Consider the following 27249-nt stretch of genomic DNA (forward strand, 5'->3'; position numbering starts at 1 on the left):
CCCCCGCTTCTTCAGGAACTGGCATAGTTTGGGGAGGCGTCCGGATTCAAGATGAATGCTGCCAAGGCACAGGCCCTTAGCTTCACTATCCTGCCGGAATAACAGACTTATTTGACAGATACCTTCCCCTTCGGCTGGGCTGCACAGGGTATCTCTTATCTAGGTGTCCAGCTATTCTCAACCACTGACAGGTGGTATCGCACAACTATGCCACTTTGATGGCTACAGTACGCTCTCTCATACAATCATGGCATGGAGGTCCCATCTCGTGGTCTGGGCAAATTGCGGCAACCAAAATGACTCTTTTGCCAACAATTCTGTAGTTAATGCAAGCAATACCGCTGCAATCCCTCCCATGATTGCAACTGGCGTTGGAATCTTTTATATGGGACGTTAAAAAAGCCAGGAGTCTACTTGTCCCGGTCAACAACGAGAAGGACCGGGACAAGTAGACTCCGAAGGGAGCCCTGACAAACATTGGCTCTTATCATGGAGGCACACGGAATTGTTTCATGACTCGATGCGATTTGGGAAGATACTGTACCCCTTTCTCTCTATGGTGATTGTAACATATCATCCTATACATTTTTGCCCTGATGAAGTTCACTTCGTGAACGAAACGCGTTGGCTGATGTTCCGTTTTTTCATATCCTCTGATGAAGTTAAATACAGGTTGATCTCAAATGAAGAAACTGATCTTGCTTCCTTATTGAACAATATTGAACATTGGTAGTGTACCACTCCATCCAATTCCATGATTTCAAATCACATTAGGTTCTCCAATATCCTTCAGGTCATTAAGGATACTTCTTCCATTTCTAGGCTTTTATATCCTTTAGCCTAGTGCATTCTGTGTGTTTTAGTCTTGTTTTCCTTCCATTGAACTAACCAGAATAACACATCTAAAATCAGTGATTTATAGGTGAAACATTCAAGATCTGAAAAGAGTGTCCATAAGGATGTGTGGTAAGATGGTCACCATAAATCACGTGTTTTGCAAAATCAGCACTAGCACATGAGATCTTTACATGTGCTATTACCTCGAGGTAAATAATGCCTGGAGAAATGTACACAGACAAAACAGGGCAAATATGGGATCACTGAGAAGTAAGCCTGTGGCAAAGACCATTTCTGCATGTTATTCCAACTTCTGTTTATTGAAATAATATCAATGTGTAATGGTGGTATTCACCCACGCAGATTTTCGCACCTGTCCTTCGGCTCACATATTATGAAGCCTCAAAGTATTTTTAATTCACTGGGCCTAAGTTCTAATACCATCAGTAGCTGAGGGGCCCTAGTGTTTCAGCGATGGACACAAGCCCATCATTACTGTTGATGGACCAAGAGTTGGCTAAACCCAGAATGAAGATGCCAGCTATTTGGTTCATATGAACTTTAAACACTTGTAACACCCTTTAGTGCAAGGGAGGTGACTTCTACACCTTTGCAGTGAGAAGGATGTAGAGTTTAAGTCCTAGCACTCAGGGTAAAACATTCCACTAGCACTTTCCAGGGATGAGCGTACCTGCAGTTCAAGGCTTTTTCATGCTGATCAGTGCGCATTCTGTTTGATTGATGCTCGGGAATACTACACAAACCAATCGACTGCTAATTTGATGAGGAGAAGAACCCTTTGAAGGTTTGATCTTCCCCTGTGGTATCACCCTACTCCTGTTCTGGGATCACTGCAGGAGGGTGGTTCCTAAGCAGGAATCCATACCTCTTGACCAAAGTAGAAGTTATCATGTGTGAGCATCCTCACTGACCTAAGATATCACCCTGCAACTCAGGGTTTTCAAAGTCGTTCTGTTCCCTTGGTACGGCATAGTGGGTGGTTTAACACCACTGTCCTCCCCTTTCCCAGGGGTGGCAGAAAGCTCACTTCACCCTAGGTATTATATATGTAAAACTCAATGAGTTGGAGACCAACCTGCTCTGTCAGCGATCTGCATCCATTTACCAACAGGGCTCACATAGTCTTTCTGTCCCTTGCTTGGGACATTGTGTGGTTTAACCCCAAACTGCCTGACTTTGAGAAGGCAAACAACCCAGGACACATCAGAGAGTTTTCGTTTTAAAATAAAGGAACGGGGGGATCCTGTCCTGGCACTGGGCTGCAGCCTCATCCCTGGCCCATATATAGTCTTTCTGTCCTCTAAGCTGGCTGAACATCCACTAAGCCACCAGAGAACAAATGTGAAAAAAGAGAATGGAACGGGTGGGCAGACCCATGACGACATTGGAGGGACCCCAGGCCCCAGGTCCCCGGCAGTATTTCTGCCCTTCTAGGGGAAGATTGAAATGTTTATCCCAATCGAGCCAACCTAGGTGGATCAAAAGCCTACTAGAAACCATGGAATTATAATTTTTGTTTTTAATTGGGTGGGGTTGCAGCCTGTGCCAGCATCAGGTTACACATGCCCACACCAAGACATCAGTCATTCTGCCCATTATAGGGAGGCAGAATTGGCGGTTTACCTCCTCTATTGTGTCATATGTCAAAACCACACTCAAAGCATCCCAATGTCCCCTAATTTTCCATGGGGATCGGTGGGTTGCCACATTTGGCTTCAGGGTTGACTGGCACCCAGGAAACCCTACTAACCATGAGCATTTCTGACAACTACATGCCAAGAGGAATCTAGAGTGATGTGATGTGTGTATTGTAGCACATTTTCTTAAGTAGCATAACATGTTAACATCAAATTGATGTCGTAAAGGACCCAATTTCCTCTCACATTCGAGTAGGGGTTTCTTTAGTATTAGGGCTGGGATCAGCCAGAACTAAGATATCTCTGGCAAACATGAGCATTTCAGAAAAGTAGAGACCTAGGAAAATCCACGGCCATGTGTATTACATGGATTTCGGTACGTTTTCTTAGCCAGAATGCCATGTGAATGTAAAACCTACATCTAAAAACAACCATTTTCTTCTCACTCTCTATGTGTGCTAGCGGCAGTATTCAGATCCGTGGTCAGCTACCACTTAATAAATCCTGACAACGGTGACCTTTTCTAAAAGGGAAACAACACTTAAAACGCAACTTTTACAACGCACTACCTTTACAACAAAACTTTTACAACGCAACATCCATTACAACGCAACCATTACAACGCTTGTCACTACAATTCATACCACTACAACGCATGTCATTACAGCACAGTCATTACAACGCATACCATTACAACGCATACCTACACTATCCAACACTTACCCTACTGTTGCACCCCCTGGAGTTAGAATAGTAATATTTACCCCTACACTATCCAATACTTACCATACATGCAATGTAATAGTATGCGTTGTAATGGTATGCGTTGTAAATGTAGTATGCGTTGTAGTGGAATGCGTTGTAAAGGTAGTTTCAAAGAATTCATTGTAATGGCATGCGTTGTAATGGAATGCGCTGTAATGGATGTTGCGGTGTAAAAAATGCGTTGTAAAGGTATGCGTTGTAAAAGTAAGTGTTGTAACGACATACATCCTTTCTAAAACCTAAAGACAGAGTAGAATCCAGGGTGATGTGGCATTTATGTATTTAACTATATAGACCTGAAAATGTCAAAGTATGGGTGAAAAAACTAAATTTCTTCATATTTAAGTGACAAATAATTCAAGTAGTGGAGGAGGAGCTTAGCGCGCATCCAAGATGGTCGCGTGAGCTCCCGAAACCCTCGCCGCCTCCACCGTCTATCCTGGCTTAAATCCTGTTTCTGACGACGGGTTCTACTAGCCACGACTCTCCTGATCTGAAAGGCCTTTTTCAGATTTTGATTCGGATGCCGGACGCCCGACTTACTCCTTCCTGAAGCCTGGAGGCCTACACCGTGGCTCATCCCGGGACTTGGGCTCAGGAGCACCCCGAAAGTAGTTGAACAACAACGGCCTGTGGTAGGGGACGGCTACCCGGGGTTTACTTTCGGTTTCGTTTTCCCTGGCTACGTAGATTGGAGGTAGCTGCCTAGTGCTCGAGCTGGCCTGTGAACGCAGTCACTTGATTGATCTTTACCAACGCCCTGCATTTCAACCTCTCGTGGTTTTCCTTCGGGGGAGCCATTCACACCAGGTACCAAAAGCCCCTGAGGGGCGCGCAACCCACCATGGCGGCCAAGTCTGAGAGTGACAAGCGGTCCCTCAAGAATGCAACTCGTGGTGGCGGGACTCAAACCACCATTATGGATAGATTTGCGCGCAATAAGGGCTCGCCCAGCGGGACTGGTAAAACCCCGGAAGACCTTGGTGGTGGCCCCCCGGAGTCGGAGGAGCCAACACTTCGAGATGTGATGGGCGCCATCGCCAACATACAATCGTCGATGGGCCAACAATACGAGACCTTGGCAGCCAAGATCGACACGGTGGCGGTGGATGTGGGCCTGATCAGGGCGGACTTGGCCAAAACCAACGAGAAAGTTAAGTCATTGGATGTTAAGACAGCCAGTCTCACCACGGATGTCTCCGAGCTCCAGACTGAGATTCGGACTCTTCGATCCTCTAGTGACCAGTTTGCCCGCCGGCTTGAGGATTTCGAAAGTCGCGCTAGGCGCAATAATATACGCATAGTCGGAGTTCCGGAGTCATCAGCCGATCAATCAACGGACTTGCTCGTTGAAGATCTGATCGTCAACCACCTTGCCCCAGAGGTGCCTGAGTAACCTGTTTGCGGTGGAGCGAGCCCACAGAATTCCAGGCGGCAGACGCAGGCAAGGGACGGCTCTGCGACCCATCATTGTGCGGATCTTTAACTTCAGAGACAGGGACGCCATTTTGCAGGCCTCGAGGACTAGCGGTCCCACTAGGTTCGAGAATGCATCCATCAACTTTGACCCTGATTTTACCCCTTCGGTGCAGAAGCAGAGACTGGGATTTACTGGAGTGAAGCGGAGATTAAGAGATCTGGGCATGAAGTATGCTATGCTTTTCCCCGCCCGATTGCGCATCGAACATAATGAGCGGGTGCTCTTCTTTGACATGCCAGAGGTGGTCAGTGACTGGTTGGACACGTTATCTATGCCACGGGACAATGCGGAACAATCCAGAGGTGCTGAAGGCAGCCAACGGGACCAGGAGGAGTAGGGGCACCGGTGTGTGCTGCCATCGTATTGTGCTACGGTGGATGGTTTTCCTTTTTTGGGTCGATGACTTTTTTCTTTAAGACAAGCCCTGGGGCGGCGGGGAGTTTGGGGACTTTTCCCCCTCCGGGTTTTTTTTCCTTTTCTACTTGTAGTTTAGTATCTGGGGTAGGGCGACAGGCACACTACTGAATGGAGTTTTTTTTTATTTATTGCAGGGGTGCAGGGTGGGGGGTTGTTGTTTTGGTGTTCAGGGGGAGGGGGGATGGGTCTTATTTTTCTTGTTTGCATTGTTCTTGTGGCTACGTATTGTTGCTTATTTTGTGTTTCCTTCGTGGGGTTTGGGGGACCCGACTACTTACTTTTGGGATGGGGGGTAGGGGGTTGAGAGTCTTGAGTTGGAACGTCAACGGCTTGGGGGATAAAATAAAACGGGGAATTGTACTCCAATATGTGAAGCTCCACTCTCCCGATATTGTGTTGCTGCAAGAAACGCATCTGGTGGGGAACACGTTCCATGCAATGAATCGGAGGGGTTACAGATTGGTGGCACACTCGGGGTTCACTTCGGGCTCTAGAGGGGCTGGTGTTATGATCCGTAGTTCCCTTCCCTTGGAGATTGATGAAACGATCTTGGATGACCGGGGTAGGTATGCAGCGATTGTTGGGAGGGTAGAACGGTAGCCATCCTCTCGGTATATGTCCCCCCGGGTTTGCAGGCCACCACATTTGTCGACCTGGGGAAATTGGTCCTGAAGCTTCCGGAGGGGCTTCTGGTGGTTGGTGGGGACTTCAACTCGGTGGTTGATGGCCTGGTAGACATCCTCCCAGGGCGCTTACACCGTCGCAGTCCTGCCTTAGTGGTTTCTTGGAAACGTTTGGTATGGTGGACTGTTGGCGGATGCTTCACCCAGGACAGGCCCAATATACTTTCCACTCCGGGGCGCATGGGAGCTTGGCCAGACTTGATTATCTCCTTGTGCCCGCAGCCCAGGCCACGACGGTGCGAGAGACCGACATTTGCCTAGAGGCATTTCGGACCACTCCCCGCTATGGACCCATATAGATCTCCATTTAGACGCAGGGGGCCGGGTCACCCCAATTAATCCCTGGCATCTTCGTGTTCCAGAGACTAGGGCGGGGGTGATTAAAGCTATAGACCACTACTTCGTTGACAATGTGGGATCCGTGTCATCATCCGTGTCCCTTTGGGAAGCTTTTAAAACGGTGATACGGGGCCAGACACTGTCGCTGGTCGCCAGCTCTAAGAAGCGCCACAATGGGGAGGTTGAACAGTTGGAGTCTGATATAGTGGCTTTAGAGAGGGATCTTGAGAGTGGGGTCACGCGTGAAAAAGTGCATGTTTTGCAACTGAAGCAGTCTGATTATAAAGCCTTGGTTACGAATGCGGCGACAGCTATGAGTCGAGAACAACAGGGCCGTCTGTATGATGTGGGCGACAAGGCGGGGAAGTTGATAGCTTGGTTGGACAAAAGGGAGAGATTGAATCGTGTGGTGCCTGTGATCGAGCGAGTGGATGGTGTACGTGTGACAGACCCGCTGAAGATTGTGGAAGAGTTTGCTTGTCACTTTCAAACGGTGTACGCGCCGGTCTCAGACCGGCCAGAGGAAGACTCCCATCTTTTGCTTAGAGATATTGCTTTGCCTTGCCTGTCCGATTCTGATAGAGAGCTAATGGAGGCAGATTTTTCCACTGATGAAGTAACGCTGGCTATTCGCTCCATCCGCTCTGGAAAAGCTTCGGGCCCAAATGGTATACCCATCGAGCTGTACAAGTTGTGTCCGGACAAAATGGCGTTGTATCTTCGCGCGATGTTATTGGAGTCCAGGGAGAGGGGCTCGCTTCCTCGTGATCAGCTCTTAGCGTCTATCGTGGTGATCCCCAAAGAGGGTAAACCCCGTGAATTTTGTACTTCCTATAGACCTATTTCACTTCTGAATGTGGAACCTAAAGTCTTGGCAAAAATATTAGCTAACCGTCTGATTAAGGTGATCAGAGATTTGGTGCATCCGGACCAATCTGGCTTTATCCCAGCCCGTAGTACTGCATTGAATTTACGCCGTCTTCATGGCGTGCTGGCGAGGGCGGAGACATTGCGTGAACCGGCCATTTTGTTTTCGTTAGATGCCACCATGGCATTTGATACAGTGGAATGGCCATATCTGTGGGCGCCTCTGGCGAAGTTTGGCTTCGGACCGGTGTTCATCGGCTGGGTCCGACTATTGTATGAGGAGCCCCTTGCCCAGGTGGTCGTCAACGGTCGAGTGTCGGTTCCCTTTGTTCTGGGAAGGGGCAAGCGGCAGGGATGCCCCCTTTCTCCGCTGCTTTTCGCCTTGGCTCTTGAGCCCTTGGCAGCTTGGTTGCGATGGGATCCATCCCTCAAAGGTATTAGGTGGGCCCCCGGTTTTGAAGATCGCATTTCCCTTTATGCGGACGATATTCTCCTTTACCTCACCTCCCCTCGGAAATCTTTGGGGGTACTGTTTGACGTCCTTAATTCCTTTGGAAGGAACTCGGGACTGGTCATTAATTGGGCCAAGTCTTGTGTGTATTCGCTCACGGACGATACACCACTCGTACCACGCAACTGTCCTATACAAATATCATCCACCAGGTATAAATATTTAGGAATCCATATTTCACGTGATTCGGCTGTCAGGTATCGACTCAACCTACTCCCCCCGCTTGGTCGCCTAAAAGCAGATGTGAAAGCCTGGAGCAGACTGCCTTTGTCCCTGGTGGGCAGGGCAGCCTTATTCAAAATGATGTCCCTTCCAAGATTTTTGTATGCCCTTCAGAATACTTTAGATCTAGTGCCTTCCAGCTATTTTCACGAGATCAAATGCCTACAAAGGAAACTATTGTGGGCCGGACGTCCCCGGATGGCCTTGGCCAAGCTTACGCTGCCTTGGTATGATGGTGGTATTGCGTTGCCGGATATACGACGGTATTACTGGGCCTCTCAACTGAGCTCGGTTAATCATGCGATGTATGGTCCGGCTTCTAACCCGGCTTTTGCTATGGATAAATGGCTGCTTCCGGGCGGAGATTATAATAGGGCGCTTTATTCGAAACGGTCCGATGTGGCATTGACTGGGCCTACCAGAGTTTGGTTTGGTACAACGCTAATGCTGCTATGGGCTGGTCGGATACCCTCACTCGAGCGACTCCACTCTACGCTGCTGAGAGGTTGGGCAATTTGTGGACGACTAAGGGGTTCGATAAATGGGACCTTATTGGGATTAGTAAGGTGGGAGACCTTTGGCGGAAGGACAAGATAAAATCCTTTGAGGAGTTGCACCTAGAATTTAAACTTGGTCCTCTGGAATACTTTCGATACCTACAAGTCCAACACGCCCTTTCCTCTGCTTTACCGGCTGGCACGCCCGTTCCAGAATCCTCACCCCTGGAGGACAGAGTACTTGATGGACACGTCCCGGACAGTACGATCTCTCTTATATACAAAAAGTTGATAAACGACTGAGCGGACCTTCTTCTGCAGCTCCGCATGGCCTGGACCGACGATGGACTGGAACTTGATGATGAGGACTGGCAGGCGGCGATATCCTCCCCGAAGGAGTTGGCAATCTCGGCCCTGCTGAGATTGGTGCAGTTAAAAATCCTACACCGAGTGTACATGACGGGTCCTCGCTTGTTGTGTATGGGGTATGTCTCGGATGATTTGTGTAAACATGGCTGTGGTATGGTGGGTGCGTTACTTCATATTATGTGGGAATGTCCTGCGGTGGCGTCCTTTTGGACTTGTGTGCATGGTGTTATGTCTGAGGTGACGGGTGTCGCGCTTTTGCCGGAGGCTGGAAGGTGTCTCTTAAATGTGTGGGAGCCCAATGATTATAATGTGGCCCAGACGCAGTGGGCCACTTTGGGTAATATGATTGCCAAGCGTGACATTGCGCAATTGTGGGGGTCGGCTAGGGCACCGAGTCTGTCGGCCTGGTCTAGGAACATGGACTGGTGCATGTTCCGCGAAAAAACTGTTTACATTGCTCGGGGCAGGCCCAAGAAATGGGGGAGGGTTTGGAGTCAGTGGAACCAACATCGTGGTGAAATTTGTACCCCTCCTTTTGAACTTCCACCGGAGGTGCTACCATCCCCTTAGCATGACATTACTTCTAGTTTGGATTTTGTCTATGTGTTGCTGGCTACCTCTTGTTCCCTCTTTCTCCCCCTCCCGGATGCTCTTATTGTTGACTATGTACAGTTCTCGATGTGGTATCCCCTCCCCAGAAGGATCACTTACGTTTCTGCCTTTCGTTTAGCCTCTGCAGTTATTTTCTTTAATTTTTTTTTTGGTTGGTGGGTTTTCTCAAAATATAAAATCAAAACCTTATTCCTCCTGTACAGTGAAGTATGACATAACATGATTGGTTAATTGCAGCCGGGCCCTAGGGTTGTCGGCTGAAGGGATGCGTATTCTTCCTCCTGATATGATATTGGAATTGTTGCCAGCCGACCCGAAGTGGTTATATGACTGCTATTGTATTTTCATGTTTATCAATAAAGGTTTTTAACCCCTTCCATGCTGATGACGAACCCCAGCCGTCATGCACTACGGTGCTCGTGTGCTGATGACAGCTGGGGTTCATCACGGCCCGCCCCTCTTCATGTTGTTTACAGCACACCAGGGGAATTGCGGCCGCATGGAAGGGGTTAAAAAAATTTTTTAAAAAATTATTCAAGTAGTTGTATCCAACAGCAAAAGTCTTACCATACTTCATTCATGCATACAAACCTGTATTTAAAAATTTCTCTGTATTTTTGGCTTTTGATTGTAAGTTAGTTTGCATAAAACACACTTTACAAAAAGCCCTAAGAATAAACTGTGCATACTTGCAACCCAAAACCTGAAGTGGTACGAATAACCTGTATCCCTAACTGAGATTCTTGAGTGCACTTCAAACATGCTGTTAGAAATGGGGGTCTCTAGTTGGCAATGAATTGCACCTTTGTCCAATTGGGGGTAAGGGGGATGCACTTCTAAAATAACCCCTGCTCACCCCCTTGGTAGCTTGGCACGAGCAGATAGGCCTATCTCAGAGGCAGTGTGTAAAGCATTTGTGCATGCATACTGTAACACAGTTAAAACACTACAACACCACACCAGTTTAGAAACATAAGCAAAACTTTATCTAAACCAACAAGACCTAAAACGACATAAATCCAACATACAATACTTGTAAAAATAGTTACTGTGCAAAATAATCTTTAAATTGCAGGAATAACATGAAAACACAGTTCCTCCCACTCGGTAGCTCCTTTTGGGGCTACCGCAATACTGAACACGACAGAGTCTAACAATTCCAACCAACCACGTCGGTTACAGGTCAGTTAAAGCAGCGACGGACTTGGAGACAGTACCTTGCTTGTTGTGGCCAATGCGCCGATGCGAGTTGTTTGGGGCAACCTCTGCGGTTGCGGTGTGAGATTGAAGCATTGCAGTGTGCGGTGTCCTCCGGGCTCGGTGCAGGCAGCGGCTCGTTGACAGAGTCGGTGACACCAAGGCTTGCGTTGCAGGGTGAGATGGTGCTTGATGTGGTGCTGGCAGGTCACAGTGCGGCGACGGAGCCGGTCGATGTTTGATTTTGGCGGCGACGGAGTCGGTGACGTCTGTGCAGCATGTACCAAAGAGGTGCAGAGTGTGGTGCCCACAGATGCGGTGCAAGCAGTGGCTCTTTGATGAGTCGGTGAGACCAGGGTTGCATTGCGAAGCAAGGCAGTGCTCTCTGTGGTGCCTTCAGGACATGGAGTCTGTGATGGACTCGGTGACGGAGTCGGGTCCTCCTTTCTTCTGTGACGACTGGAACCAGCAGAACCAGAGACGATGCCCAGAAGGATGGTGAGGACTTTGTTCTTCCTGAGACCTCTTGAACAAGGGCCAAGCTCCACTTCAAGCCCTTGGAGATACTTTCTTAAGCAGGATGCACACACAGTTCCTGCAGGAATCGTATTGGAGTGTTTTAAGAATTTTCTGAAACATAGACATCAAGTGACTACCCCAGGACAGTTCTGCGCAGAAGAAAAAGCTCTGACGACAGGGGTGCCTCAGGGCTCTAGTCTGAGCCGAACGCTTTTTAATCTCTACACGGTCCCCCTGATCAAATTAATTTTGTCCTTTAAGATCAGTACCATCTCTTATGCGGATGATACACAGCTGATCCTAGTCCTTGACAATGACATGATGAATGCTGAAGAAAATCTTAAAAACTGTCTGTCAGCCACCTTTGAATGGATGAAAAACAATCACCTGAAATGTAACTCGGGTAAAACAGAAATCCTGGCGTTTGGACAACAAAATCTGTTTGTCCCCAAACAATGGTGGCCTGAGGATGCTGAAGCACCCCCTAACACAATTAGTGCTGCCCATAATTTGGGAATTAAGTTCGATGACACTCTGTCTTTTAAACAACAGGCGTTGGCTGTGGCAGGCACCTGTTTTAACATCATAAAGGGATTCAGAACATTTTTTGACCTTCTCCCTCTGGCAGCAAGACGAACGGTGGTGGTTGCATTAATAACATCAAGATTGGACTATTGCAACAGCCTATATGCGGGATCGAATAAAGCGGTCCTACACAGGCTGCAGATGGTCATGCAGCCGCTCGCTTAGTGCTTAGATGGCCCAGGAAGTCCTCTGCCTCGGCAGCACTGGATGCTCTCCATTGGCTACTTATTCATAAGCGCATCTTGTTTAAAATACTAGTCATCACCTTTAGGGCCTTTCATTCTCAAGGTCCTAAATATCTCCAGAAAGGTTTCAGTCGCTACTGTCCATCACGAAACCTCAGATCCTCAAACGCGACTCTGCTTACCATCCCCAAGTTTAGGCTTGCAACCAAGGGAGGGAAATCCTTGGCAGTGATTGGGTCCAGGACCTTGAACAAACTCCCCTCCCAACTACGCCAAATGCCTTCTGAAACACAGTCCAGAAAATTACTTAAGACCTGGATATATACAGCTAGATTCATCAAGCATTTTTGCGGGCGCAAACAGTGCGAATCGCTGAATGACATTTGGAATTCATCAATGGGTCGTGAACTCGCAATTTGAAAAATCGCAAAAAAATGCGATTTTTCAAATTGCGATCGCATTTAAGGAATCTCAATTTGAGATTCCTTAAATGCTATTCATGAACCATTAAAAAATTGCGATTGTGCTATTTTTTGCCGCTATTTACCGCGAAGTCTGACTTTGTGGTAAATAACGAAAACTGAGAAAAATGCACTTTTGTGCATTTTTCTCAGTTGCATGTTACACACACACATGTCCTTTGGACATGTGTGTGCGCAACATAAGTCTAAATTTACATTTCAGGGGTGCTACAGGGTGTCCTTTGGACACCCCTGGCACCCTTGAAATCGCATCCTTATTTGTGATTAGCAATTTGCTAATCGCAAATAAGGAATGTGTAGGAATCGCAATTTATTTAGCGATTCCTACATGAATCCCGTTTTGCAAGTCCTTAATAGCGATTCCTTAATAATCGCTACTAAGGACTCGCAAAATGGGACAATGATGAATCTAGCTGATAGTCTTACAGACACAGTGTGCAAAGCGTTAGTGTGAGTGTTGGACTCCACGGACAAGTGCAGTTTTTGATCAGCTTTTTCATCTGTTCTGGTCTTTAACGCCAAGATGCTCCTTGGAGTGATAGGTGCGCTATAGAAATGTTTCTTTACATTACATTACATTACATTACAGTTCCTCTCCTTGGCAGAAACAGCTACTGCAGGCCGACCCCAGACAGCACACAGCAAAGGGGCAGTACTCCTCCTCCAGTTTCTCCAGTTCTTCTCATTGGCAGAGGTTCCTCTCGAAGTCCGAAAAGTGATCTAAAGTTCTGGGGTTTGGACCCCAATATTTATACAGCAAAATCCTTTGTTCTCTGGTGTCAGAGAAGCCCTGTGCTCTTTCAGAACTAAGTTCTGTTGTCTCTGATGCAGAATCCTAGCAGGAGGTGTAGAAAGCATTGTGGAAGGCAGGCAAGGCCCATTTAGGTGAAAGGAAATCTCCTCCCCCTACGCTAAATGCAGTTCAGGTCTGTTCAGTTCAGCCCTGACTCCTTCAGAATTTCTGGAGCCACAACAAATCCCCAGTGCCTGTCACTCCAAAGCCAGATAGTCAATACACATCCTAGCAGAGGCACATGGCTAAGCGAGAAAATACCAACTTTAAAAAGTGGTATTTTACAAACACAGAAAGTATAAATCCTCCTCGCTAAAAGATGCATTTTAACATTCCGAGTTCAGGCATACTATACTTTATTTTCCCATCCTGTTCCCATGGGCACTAATACTCATAAGATGTTATGAGCAGACTCCCGATTCTATTCCATGGTGACAGATAGCCTGGCCATTGTGAAAAACGAAATTGGCAGTATTTCACTATTAGGACGTGCCACGCACATCAGGGCATGTCCTACCTTTCACATACACTGCACCCTGCCCACAGGGATACCTTGGACCTAGCTTTGGAGGGACTAAAATGTACGAAAAGGGACAGGTAGGGCCTGGCAAGTGGATTCACTTGCCAAGTCGACAAGGCAGTACTAAACTGCACACAGAGACTGCAGTGGCAGATCTGAGTCACATTTACAGGCTGCTTATGTGGATGGCACAATCAGTGCTGCAGGCCCACTAGCAGCATTTTCATTTATAGGCCCTGGGCACACTCAGTGCAATGTACTAGGGACTGGCTAGTAAATCAAATATGACAATCATGGAATCCCTAATCCATGACAAAGGGAGCACTTGCACATTGGCACTGAACAGCTGTGGCAAAGTGCTCAAAGCATCTAGACCAGCAAAATGAAGTCCAACACACAGCAAACACTCAGTAGGTAAAGGCAAAAAATACAGGGGAAACCCACGCAATTATGCCAGGTCTAAAAAATGCTCAGCTTTCTTTCATACCATTTTTTTTATTCATTAGAAACCCAAAATATTCAGACTTTTTTGCTATTTTCTCAGGCCACACCAGGGTAAATCACAAACTTTAGATACCTGTCCAAGTCCCCGTAATGTGGAAAAAAGAGATGCAGAATTGCCCGTGATATCTTTGGTGGAACAAATACTTATGACGGCTTTAGCACAAATTGCCCCAAATGTCAAAGGGATGGCTTTGCCAGGAAGGGGAATGAGTTGGGAAGGGAACCTCAGTTAATTTGCATACTATAAAGGGAAGTTATAGCCAAATTTTTCACGACCAGAAATAAGCAGCTATTTTTCACGTGAATTAAATCAATGTTCTTTTTGCCTAGTACACAATGACACAAAAGACTAATGTGCTCTCTTTTCAGTTAACTGCTGAAATATCTATCACCACACTTTCAGACAGTGTTTGATGGCCTTCGGAGCTAATTTAATTACTTTTAAGAGCAACTTTGAAGAAAATCTATTAGAACTTTGTGCTGTTCCCAAGGTGCAATTGCGAGCATCTGGAGTTTTACGCGTCAGCAGATGACTAATTTGTTTCCACAGAAACAAAACATTATTACATTTCTTCTTACACTTTGTATTTACTGATATGAGAATTTTTATTTCAAGATTGACATTTTATTGAGGGGGGGGGGGTTAAGAAATCATTTTTCCAATTAAATTCCTGAATAAACATTTTATAACAACCTGTTTTTATGTTACTTTACAGGGCATTTAGTAAGGGCAAAATGATCACCATGTTCTCGAGAGATAAGAAAAACCTTTCTATTCTAATTACGATAGCCAATCCTAGCTGGTCTTTACAGGCAGCAGCACACCATTCTCTGACTTCTTCACAGAATGTGTGTTAGAGCGAAGCTTGTGTTTTTTCGACATCTTTACATTCCGAACAACATAATATTGTTTTCTTTTGTCGCCTTCAGATAATCAAACAGTGTAGTCTGGCATAACAAGGACTGTGTTCAATAAAGTGTCTCTTATTGACAAAAACACCATTATCATGCTAACTGCACAAAATCTTGTGGTTTATGCCAAGGCTTTTGCATTGTGGTTAATGATGTTAACAGCCATATTTCCCAGGTTATCCATTGTGGTTTTTTTCATGCTGCATGTTTTTATTAAAGTTGAAAAATATGTTGCTTTTTTTCAGAGTAATTCTTATTGAAAATAGTAAGTGAAATACTGAACTATTCTGTTTGGTTTACCTTTCATGAGTAGGTGTTGCAAAATCAATGGGCTATGGTATGATCAATTTGAATTATAGGAATTTGTGACTGCAATGTTTCCAGTATAGTTACAAATGTATTGCTTTTGCCACATAATTTGCAGATTTCAACAAAACAAGCTGTTTGTACCTTAAATGGATCATCGTTTGAAGTGGCTTAATGTCCAGAAGGCATTTCAACCTATGTTTGGGGAAGATGAAGTTCCACAAACAACAGATCTTATCCCAGTCATACACCAGAATAGGTACTTCGATGAACTACTCATTGGATCCTGAGATGAAAGTCCTTTCAATTCAACTCTTTGTCACAAAATGGATTAAAATCCTTTTTTTCACCTTTTCTCAATCCACACACGTATTAGCATATTCCTCACATCTTTGTTCTGTGCCACAAACATTTTCAAAGACATCAATTGAGAAAGTTTTACACTAATTATTTTCAGTTTTTAATTTTGCAAAAACAATTGGCTATGGTCTGATCTATTTGAATTATATGGTGCTGTGACTGCAATGTTTACCGTAGAGTTACAAATGTATTGCTTTTGCAACATATTTTGGAGATTTCAACAAAACAAGCTGTTTGTACCTTAAATGGATCAAAATTGATTAGTCAGAAAATGTGCCACATACTTAGCTTTTTTTCCTGCTGCATAATTTAGATAGCCCTGTGGCTTATGTTGCTCCTCTATTGGTGCATATGCCTAGTGGCCGGGTATGGGTAAAGCTCTGAAGAGTGGTTAGGAGCTGTCTTTATGATGATAAAACCCATATTTGACAGGATGTGTAAAACATACCAATACATTTTGTTCCAATAAAGTAGTGTAACTTGCAATAAATGAATACCATTACAATGGATAATTATAAAAATTGTTGATTTCAGTGTGAAGAATTTTTGAAGTATAAAATGGCTTCATGTTGGCTGCCTCCCGCCTGAAACTGCCTCCTCTTTAATAGAAGTCATTGGGGGAAATACAATCTCCCAATTATTTTGAAAAAAGTTCCCACTTTCCTCTTTTAAAATATTGGCATGAATTATATCAAGTCCTATATAAAAACAATGTTACTCTTACTATATCTATAGGGTTCTTCAGTAGAGCGTGGCTAAGGTCTGAAGTCCTCTCTTAAGGCCATAAAGAATTTAATGTCTGCACTATATGTTAAGTAATCTAAGAAGATATTAAACATACTATTTCCTACTTCAGTTTGCCAATTACAGAGTTAGTGCCGGGACACTCTTTGGAGTAGCTGCGCACTATATACATTTCTGTAACATAACATACCATAACTTTAAGAGCTAACTCTGAACAAGTTTTCAGCTCACTTCATTCTTTGCATTAAATCGCTTGAATACATTTTGGATTAGAATTGAAGATGTAGAACACCTTTCAATATCTTACTTTCTGCTCCAACGCCCAAACATAAATCAAGTCATCCAGTCATACGTTAAAGCTGGTTTTCCAGGCCCGGACATTTTTTGTCAGGATAGTGCTTTTCACATCTGGTGAGTGTATAGAAAATGATGTGCTCTTTTAACGGCGCTGCTGCTACTATAGGGACTGTGAATGTGTGCATGTTTGATCAACCTTCTCTTGTACATTGTTCATTTATCAATTTCTCGTGCATGCCTGACCACTTTTGAAGATGTGCGGTCTGGGTTACAGCAGTCCTATTGGTCAATCTGCCTCGCAAACCGCCAATCTGGTCATCATATGAAATTGCTTCATTTCCAAAAGGTATTTCAACCTATGTTTCGGGGCCATGAAGTTCCACAAACAACACATCTTATCCCATTCATACACCAGAATAGGTACTGAGCTGTACAACTCATTGGATCATGAGATGAAAGTCCTTCACTTCAACTCTCTTTCACAAAATGGTTTAAAATCCTTTTTTCCCACCTTTTCTGCATCCACACACTTATTACCATATCCCTCAACGTTACTGAGTCACAACATTTTTCTGTGCCACAAACATTTTCGAAGGCATGAAGTGTGAAAAATGTACACTAATTATTTTCAATTTTTTAATTTTTAATTTTGAAAAAAAAGTAAGTGCTGGTCCCCAAAATGTTATTTTCTTTAGGAGACTTAGAGCCTTATTATGAGTACGGCAGTCCTGAGGCCCGCCGTACTCATGCAGTGGCAGTCTGACCACTGCCACCACTACGGGCCTAGGCTTAGTATTCAGAGTGTGGTGGTCGGACCGGCACAGGACTGCCACCTCAGACGGGATCCATGATCCCGGGGCGGTTGTGCTGATATTGTGCAGTGCGGTGGATAGTATGTTTGCCTATCATCACCCTCTGTAAGCAAATCTATTCACCCGGTCACGAAGAATATCGCATTAGAAATTTCCGATCCTTTATTGTTACTAAATGCATTGGACAGTACGCTTGCCTGTCATCAACCTCCAGCATTACTTTGTTCGGATAAGCATTGTCCTGAACATTCACCATAGCGCTTTTGAATAATACTAAAAGCTGCTTGTAAGACTTCTCCAGCTTTTTACACTTTCATAATTTGAACATATATGATGAGGCAGTGATTACGCTGACCCGACCTCAACTTCCCAATAAGGAACACCGAGTAGGATACACTCTGGTTAACTTAGGCTGTCTCCCCCCTCCCTCCAGTCCTGATGAAGATCAGCTTTGACTAATCAAGAGTGCAGATATTGGGTTGAAACGTCGGCGACACTTACTGGTTCAGATCAAGGCTTTGTCTGCAAAAGAACAAATGTACATAACGCAGCATAGTCATTGTATAGCCTGGCCAAACTTTTTCCCTTGTACATATATTTTTTATCACCTTGTACATAATCCACTTCCATCCCATCACTGAGCACAAAATGTCACCTAATCACTTATCACCTTGAATTTTTGCCACTCTGTTGACAGCCTTTATATTGATATGTGGGCATATATAAATGATGCAATTTATTTAAAATAAAGCAATACCCCATAACCTTTTGTCATTTTCGTTTGTGTGTGTCCTGTGTGTGTTCCTTAAGTCATTTGGTGTCATAAAAGATTTCATAAAACTACATAGAAAATCGAATTCTCTGTATTAAGTAATAGTTTTGCATACCCGACAGAACTATTGTTTTGTTTATAACTTATACCCAGGTTCTGAGAGACACTGGGTCGCCCCATAGTTTTTGCCGTGCAGCAGAAAGGGCCAGGAATATATGGTGGTGGTGCTGCTGTGGCATCGCCAAGCATATTCCAACTTTCATTTCCACTGCCCTTTTCATAGCAGTAAGCCTGCCCTCTATGGATTAAAGTCATAATCGGACGGGCGCACATCGGGCTTGGCGGTCCTCCTGTTGGCGCGGGGGTGGTGGACTGACAGAAGAACTGCCAAAAATGTAATCAGGCCCTTTGCAAGCAGAGTGTGTTAACTGGAAAGAAATGGCTTGCCTGCCTCTATTTTCTTTTATTTTTATAAACATATTTATTGATTTTGCAGAAATCATAAAAGACAACCTCCCAGCCCCTCAAAGATTCTCAGCAGGGAGATCCCGACGATAGGGTTAATTCCCAGCCCAACAATTCTGTGCCACTTCTCCCAAAAAAAGCTGCAGATCATCGGGCACAGCCATACCATGTGATAGAAGTCTTTCTGGTTTATGGGAACACTTGAAAAAGGTGAGACTGCAGAGATGGTTTGCACAGAATAGTTGAATAGGGGTGAGGTAGGCATGGTTTAGGTAGTATAGCAGCACAAGGCGTAACCTGGCAGAAATGGCGATGGTGCAGGGGCAATCCTGGTGTCTCACTAATCATCCTCATCCAGGGGGCTGACCCACTCCTCAAACTGAGCCTGCAGTGACGCAAGCATATCTGGGGCATTATTGACATGGTAGGGGTAGATTTGGGAAATCCGCCCCATGGGTAAAGTGCCCATCAGTAGGACTGTGCTCAGTAAACTCTATCTCTATGTACGGAGCAACATACGCCAATAGTGCATGTTTGAGCTGAAGGTAGTTGTGGAACAGTGTTGACGACAGTTCAAGACCAGACATCCTACAACAGGGAGATACCAATTAGGTCCCATTTGGAGAACCCGCTTAGGCCAGCGGCCTCACACAGTCAAGTTCCTCTCCAGCTGAGGGCCTGACTTGCAAGTTTAGTGTTACCAGCTGTGCACAGGAGCCCAGCATGCCAACTGAGCAGGACCACTTGGGTGACCTCAGGTACCATCCGAGAAATGGGAGAATCGTATAGCATTTTCATCACAGCATCAAGCCCATTAAGGCAAGCTCTACCCTGTATGCCAGTTCTGATCAACCTCCCCTAAACCAGTTATTAATGACTAGTGTTTGAGATACCAGCTATACAAGTAGAGGCTAGTCATGTTCATACCCCCGTCGTGCTTGGCCTGCTGGCACTTAGGCAGTGCAATTCTCGGTCAGGGCTTACTCAACAAAAATGCCTTTGTGATAGTGTCCATCTCCCAAAACCAGTGGCAGGGTATCGCCTGTGTGAAGTTCTGGAAAAGGTATATATGAGCCTTGGCAAAACCATCATTTTGTAAAGGGCGACCCTCCCCTTCACACTAAGGGGAACAGACTCCCACTTCTTTAGGTCAGCTTTCACCTTTCGAACCAATGTAGCAAAGGCTTCATTCCAGTTCAGGGAGGAGTGCAATGGGAATTCCTATGTATTAAGAGCTCAAACACTTTATGGGGATTAACGTCTGCCATGCAAAGTGCTTCTGGGTGGTTTGGAGGGGGACTAACACAGATTTAGCATGGTTGAAGCACACACCCGAGGCCTCTCCATATAGCTGTAGGATTTGCAGACTGCACGGACCCAACACATACCTTCCTCTATTTTTAATGCTGTCATAACCTGGCAGCAGCTGCAGTGCCACTACTAGTAGAGGGTCCCTGAACACCTCCAATAGTTGTCCTCTCAGCAATGCATGTGACCAGGTCAGAGAACAACATTCACACTTTCCAAAAGGGAGAAACACATTATTTTCTTATTGCTAATATGGTTTGTCAAGCTAGGACTACCAATGGAACACAATGATAGCTGTATTGGCTGTACTATTTCCATGAACCCTTGCGGAAATAAAAAAAGGACTGATTAGCAATCTTCTGCTGCTCTGTGAATTTCGGCGGCAATGTATCCATATCAAAAGATTGTTGGAGATGGCAAAGGCTTCTTCTCCTATTAAATCGGCGAAAGCAGTACCCACCAGCAACCACTCTCACATATTAAGTACTGAATATTAAATAATGATTCATAGCAACGTGTTTTCTGATTTTTATTTTTGCATTTGTACAATTATAACCTAATTTCTGCTTTATAAACATTTAAAATTAAAAAATATAAAGAAAAACCAAAGGAAAGACTTCTGATCCAGCTGGTGGTTTCTGGGAAAGACAAAACACAGTGGCTGTCTCTTATCAGTGAAGGAAGTGACATACCCACAGCAGCTCTGCAATCACTTCACAGTAAATCCTGTTCAAACCACGGGTGGGATCAAGGCCATACAGAGAGCTCTCTAGCAGTGCTCAATCAAAAGCTAATCCAGAAGGGACCAATGGGGATTTAAGTCAGATGCTGCAATGCTTCTTATTGACTTTGAACAGAAGTTGTTCAGCTGCTCTAGGCTCATAAATTCAGACACCTTTGGTTGCGGTACTTAGTTTGCACAGATAGTTGCAGGTTGAGCCCTGGTACTCATTTATGTAGATTTGGATTTATTTTTCATCATCAGATTTGACCAACAACCAAAAGAAATAAGGGGGTCAAAAAGAGGAAGAGAAAGGTAGGGAGAAAACAGGAGTGAAAAACAACCTTCAAAATTGAGACAAAGAGACTGAAAGTGAAAGTGGATGAACAAAAAAGAATGGCGTGGAGCGCGTACTGGGCCGCTTTGATATTCAGTGACCTTGATATTCAGTCATGGATTCATAATAAAATCTTTGGGCTCCTGGACTTATGATTTTACAAATAAGCCTGGTTTGGTTCTTTATATAATGACTGTACGAATTTTGATTTAAAAGATAAAGTTATGCATGTCAGCAAAAACCTAAATAAAACACAGTCTTTGAAAGACAGTCTTTGAAAGTAGAATAGTTGCAAAACTGGTATAAATGGTTGGCTAGGGGCTGCACAGTAAATAAAGTGTAAATGTTTTGGAACTCACTCTCTGCTTTGTCTTGTCGAATTCCACAAAGCATTGAAGACAATGCTATTTAGAATTTAAGCAGGCGATGCTTGAAATATTCACACAACAGATTCCCCTGCCTTGAAATCTTGGAGTCACTTGGCTCGGTGAGTTGTGTGCTCACTGGTGAAATATGTGGTGGTCTGCAGGTCATCAGTACCGATCCCGGGAAAAGCCAACTCAGCCTTCAGTCTTTCCGCGATCATACATTTTGATAATAGTTACCATTCTGATTTACAATGGTGTGCAGCTCTACATAAAAAGTCGCATACTGTTGTATTCACAATGTCCTAAAAATCTTTGATAGTGTGCTTTACAAAAATTCAAAATTTAACAGATGAAGTGACATTTACAGGATTACTTGTGAAAGGGCAAATAATTAACCACTGTTCTTCTAATGAAGTGTTCACATTTTTATTTTTTATTTTTGGCATAGTGTTCAAGAAGAAGTTATAACACATGCCCAAAATATAATCAGCTTGTCTAGTGTGTTGATCAGCTTTTGGCGCTACGAATATCAGAACCAGGTTTTATGGTTTATGACAGATTCAGCACTCTTAAATTGCATTTTCAATCCCTGGTATTAGGAATAGTTTATCTCTGAATCTGGTAGGAGGCAAAGATAATTCTAATTCTCAGCTGAAAAACCACAAGCCCCAATTAGAATTATTCTGTCTATAATTCACACTCCAATTGCCTGGCTTGTGAGTAGATGAAAATATGAATTGTACATGCTATTTATCAAACATACATATAGATGCATCAAGCATCCATTCTGCGAATCTGAAATAGCGAAAAATAATGAATCGCTAATAAGAAATTGCAGAATGGGATGCACCATCAAAATCGCTAAATATTTGCGATTCGCACCCGCCCGCAATCGCCAAATGCGACTCCGCAGAAATCCCTCAAAAATCGCAGAGTCGGCTGTTTCCAGCCCCCTAATTGCGAAATCGCAAATACCGAATTCACAAATAGCGATCTCGCACATTGCGAGATCGTAAAAACGTGAAGTCACATTTGGAGCCCAATGATGACATCACTACCAGGAATTAGCCTGCTCCATGCTTCATTCAGACCACAGAGCTGGATACAGGAGGAGGCAGAGAACTGAACTCCAGGAGCCACACCCTGCAGTGCCCATACAGGAGTGGAAACCAAACCACAATGTCCCAGGAATCTGCAGGACCAAGTGACAAAGCCAACAAGTGCAAAATAAAGTTCAGTGAAAAATAACTTGAGTACCTGATTGAAGGAGTGAGTGGGGACCACGATCAATGGTTCGGGAAGCTGTCCCGGAAGGTGCCCGAGGCAACCAAGAGGCGCATCTGGGTGTGCATCAAGGCAAGGGTGAACGCGGTGGGAGTCACCCACCTGACCATCGATGATTTAAAAAAGAGGTGGTACAACCTCAGAGGCCGTGCCAAGGAGCGAATTGCTGAGAGACTGGGGGAGACAAGGAGTACGGGAGGGGGATACTCCACAGTTCCTGAAAACACCCCCATGAAGGACCAAGTGGAGGACACCATACACCCTGAAGCCTGCGTGGGCGTTACCCAACTGGACACCTCCTGCACCACACACCAAACTCAAGGTAAGAGGCATGCTACTGCGACCCCGTATCCTAACAATGCTTATGCCCCCACTGCAATCCATATTTGTGAGCACAGTATTCCAGTCCCTGCTCCTCCCAAACGCCCAAAGGCATTGTGGAACCTGTAGTGTGTAAATGTGCCTTGATAGCCACACACAGCCAGAATAGTCAAGATAAACAGACCCCTAAAGACAGCCAAGGAATGCAGACATTAACCAATAGCAAGTCTCCATGCATGTTGCAACATCCCAGGTGCCTGAATCATACCAGTAATCATGCACTAATCCACATCACAGGTGCTGCGGATACTGACACGTCCGACAGTGACAACCTCCACATCGCGGAGACACCTGAAGAGACGGAGGGGGAGAGGCAGCCTGCACCTGCACCGACACCCAGGGCCACCCCTGCAGCTGCAGGCAGAGCACAACATCACGTCTCGACACATATGGAAGTGGAGCAGACCCCACCCCCACCCAGGAGGCAGACATGAATCACAGCAAGTTTGCGGGTCCACGCCAGCAGAAGGTCAAGGCAGCAGCGCTCTGTGCCCACAGCAGCAGCCATGGAGCAACATGCACACATCGTGGGCCTGGGCATTTAGGCTCAGATGCTGCTTGTGCACCGCAAACAGGCGCAGCACATGGTAGCAATGCAGCTGCAGCTCTACAAAACAGCACGCAACATCTATCTCCTCACAGGGAGTGTGCAGTAACTGACCACGGCGGTGAAGGAGAGCAACCAGAAATGGTGGCACAGCAGAACATCACCTGCAGATTCCACAGGCAGCTGCTCACACAGCTGTCAGCCTATACCCGTTCCAATCGCTTGATCGGGAACGCCACATCCCAGCTCTCGAAAGATCATTGGCCATGCAAATCCAGATGGTCCAATACTGTGCTGACGTAGCAAGGGCCCTGGAGCAGGTCAGCAACGCTGTGGTGCACCAACAAGCAGCAGACCATAGCAATGCAAGTGGGGGGATGATGCCAACGAAGGGGCATGTAGCCTCAGCAGCCTGACTGTGCCGGTGCAAACAGACAGGAGGCGCAGTGCCCAGCCCAACACTGCATCCCGACAGAACCAGCCTAACGTGGAGAGTGAGAGGCGACAGGGTGCGTGCGGCAGGAGGCGCTAGTTGTATTACATTTCAGGCTGTGCCGTAGTGAGGCAACCATGCACGCCAGCTCAGGTTACATGACCTTGGATCTTTAAAAGCCGTACCCTTATTTGTTGCTGATGGAAGCACATTGAGACCTTGTGAAATAAAAAAAAAGCTTCATTTTAACAAAAAATCTTCCTCATGTCAATCATTGATGTGGGTTGCATGAGTGCAGTGTTGTGTGAGGGGTATGGATGCACTAGAAATAGTTCTGTGCGATGTGTGCGCGGCGCCTGTGACCTTCAGCAGGATTCTCCCCGTGTGCATGATGCACATGTGCAGGTGGCAGGTTGTGGCAGGTTGTCCCCCTCCGACTCACTACCAGACACCTCAACAGGTATCTTCTGCTTGAAGGCAATATTGTGCAGCATGGTGCCCACGGCCACAATGCGGCAGTAGATCTCGAGCCGGTATTTGAGGGCCCTGCCAGTCTTGTGGAGGATGCGGAATCTACTATTTAACATGCCAAATGTTCGCTCAATCATATTTCTGGTGTGTATATGCGCACCATTGTACCTCCGTTCCTGTGGTGTTGCTGGGTTTAGGTATGGGGCAGGAGGTATTCACGGAGGGCGCAGGCGCTGTCACCTGAAGGAAGGAGCAGAGGGTCAGTGCCTGTCATGCGCAGCAACATGGTCTTAACCTACTGTATGTGGGCATGTGTACTTACCTAGGAGATGTCCCTCGCCAAAATCCCCCCTGAACAAGCAGGTGTGTATGCCGCTGTGCCGTAGGATATGAATTACATTATTAAAGCTGACTTCTGCTGCCCATAAATAAACATCCCAATATGTGGCATTATGTAACAATTGGCAACGTTAATTTTGTTCTACACATTGATTTACCCTTTCTGTTTGTCCGTCTGTCGGAGGATGATGGTGTCATCATTGGGCTCCAAATTTTGTACAACAATTTTATTGTGCTTTTATGGTTGTTTTTCTTACACCCGAATAAAGCTTGTTCTGATTCTGATTCTAATTCAGTCACAAAGGGAGAAAGTAAGGATAAAAAAGTACATGAGTGATATTAAAATGCAGAGAGTGTGTGGTGGTGGATTAAAGAAGCATCAGATGGAATCAAGACTATGCAGCCTTGGAATTTGACACCCCGACTGGTGGTCGTACCCACCACGGGCATCTTCATATCCCTTTGGGTGCTGTACTTATTCGTTTACAAATTAAGCACTGCCTTAACCCTGCATCCCCAGAAAAGGCCAGCAACTTAGATACCACAACTTTATGATATTCCATCCTACCAATACAGAAGAGGTACACTTGCAGACCCGTATCGCTTTAAACCATTTGGATGGAATTCTGGTATGCTGCTATGATCTAACCCACTCTTTGAAAATAACACTTGCTTCAAGCACACCCTCGCCCTGGGAGTCTTAATAAGTCCAGCAGCAGGGCTGTGTCCTTGAAGATCACCAGCGGTGTACCAAAACTTTACACCCCCCCTCCTGCAAAGTGCACAAAGACCCCCCTACGCTGCGTCCCCAGTCAAGAGCTGTCAGGCCTGCCGGTGGACAGTGCCGGAAGGGGGCCCACAACAACGAGGGCTGCGGGGGCTATTGTTACACCACTGTTGATCAGGTTAATCAGATCCTTTTGGGAAAGGATTGAGTCCATTGGCAAGAGGTTGGCCTTCTCTTCCCAAGAGTGAATCCCCGGAATTTCAGAAGCCACCAGTAGTTCAAAATCTTGTGCTCATCTGTTTCACCAGTACATTTACTATCTCACAATAGATGGTAAAATTAAGTTAAACTGAATTTTTCAGTTGCCTTGTAAATTTGAAAACAATTTGCATTGCTTGAGAATGGTATAGAATCTGTAAAAATGAATGCAAAATTGGCTGAAACTCATTGACAGGATTGCAGACAAGTGTTGGAATGCTGCACCAAAATGTTTGTTTTTTCATAGATTGCATTGAGGCTGTCTTAGTTTTATACTGAGATTTGCATGCCCTGACATTTAGACTCACTGACCATTGCAGAGCATCTTTTGTACTGGTCACTCAGGGCGTGCACCTTTTTTTCACTTGCCAGACAGTGCTGTGCATATATCGTTGTTCACACTTAATAGGTGGTGCAAAACGCCAATGCAAAATAAATATGTCCCACTTAAGCCATCAGAAAATTGGAAAATATAGACCGCAGTTGTGTGGGAAGCAGGTTCTCCCAAACAATCAGTGGCCCAATACAGTCAAAGTACCATAACCCAGACTTACCAAACGATACCCTGGGCTCCTGAGCCAATAGGCTTTAAGTTCTGGTAGCGCTTGAGGACTGTAAAGGTCGAGTCACCCACTTCCACGCTGTAGAACTGGTTGTCAACTTTGCTTTTGCTCATGTTGTAATGTTTGGCGATGTATGACACATCCACTTGTTTCCCGAATCCCTGTGGCACACAACAAAAAACAGAAAGGCACTAATTCAGCACAAACAATAAAATGGTTTCCGCAGAATTACAAAGCCATTTTTACAAATATTTCTCGTCACACTTTGGTGTCAATGCTTGAAAACTACTCTCCACCCCCACACGACCAATAAGATAAAATGCACATGCGCTCTAGGCGAACTCAACAGAATTTAAAGCCATTTGTAGAATACACTTGCTGTTTATTTTACAAAAATTAATACAACTACTGACAAACTCCAAAACAGATTACAAAATGCAAAAATGGTGCTTTTTAGGTTTCGCCTGTCGAAAGCTGCGCAAGCAGCGTTTCGCACAGGCAAAATCTTTTGTTTTCAGTATGTGGGCTTTGTCCCGCCTCTGTTTTCCATTGGCTAGCTCTATAAATGGAGGCTAGCCATTGGAAGAGAGAGGTGTCCGTCATTCTGTGAGGCGACTCGTGTGCGTTCCGGAGATTTTTTCTCATCCAGCCCCTTCTAGCATGTCAGTGCGGTGGTGGGCGGGGTTTCTTTTTTTGGTCGTCCATGTTTCTTTTGGTCATTCCGCAGCCGACTGCCGCCGGAGGAAGTCCAGGTCCAGGTGAGTGCTTTTGATTGTGGCCGTTCCCGCCGCCCCCACTCCCG

The 27249-nt window shown here is 45.4% G+C and overlaps 1 protein-coding gene across 2 annotated transcripts in view; it reads right to left on the reverse strand.

Moving 5' to 3' along the window:
• Positions 1 to 26608, reverse strand: part of MAPK10 (mitogen-activated protein kinase 10) — a 561444-nt gene extending 534836 nt beyond the window's left edge. For both annotated transcript variants that reach the window (XM_086961881.1, XM_086961882.1), the window contains exon 1: positions 26439 to 26608. In XM_086961881.1, the coding sequence (XP_086818007.1) occupies positions 26439 to 26560 (122 nt within the window). In that variant the 5' untranslated portion in view covers positions 26561 to 26608. The remainder of the gene's footprint in view (positions 1 to 26438) is intronic.
• Positions 26609 to 27249: the final 641 nt, after the last annotated feature.

The sequence above is a fragment of the Lissotriton vulgaris genome, chromosome 3_1, assembly GCF_964263255.1.
Source record: "Lissotriton vulgaris chromosome 3_1, aLisVul1.2, whole genome shotgun sequence".
NCBI lineage: Eukaryota > Metazoa > Chordata > Amphibia > Caudata > Salamandridae > Lissotriton > Lissotriton vulgaris.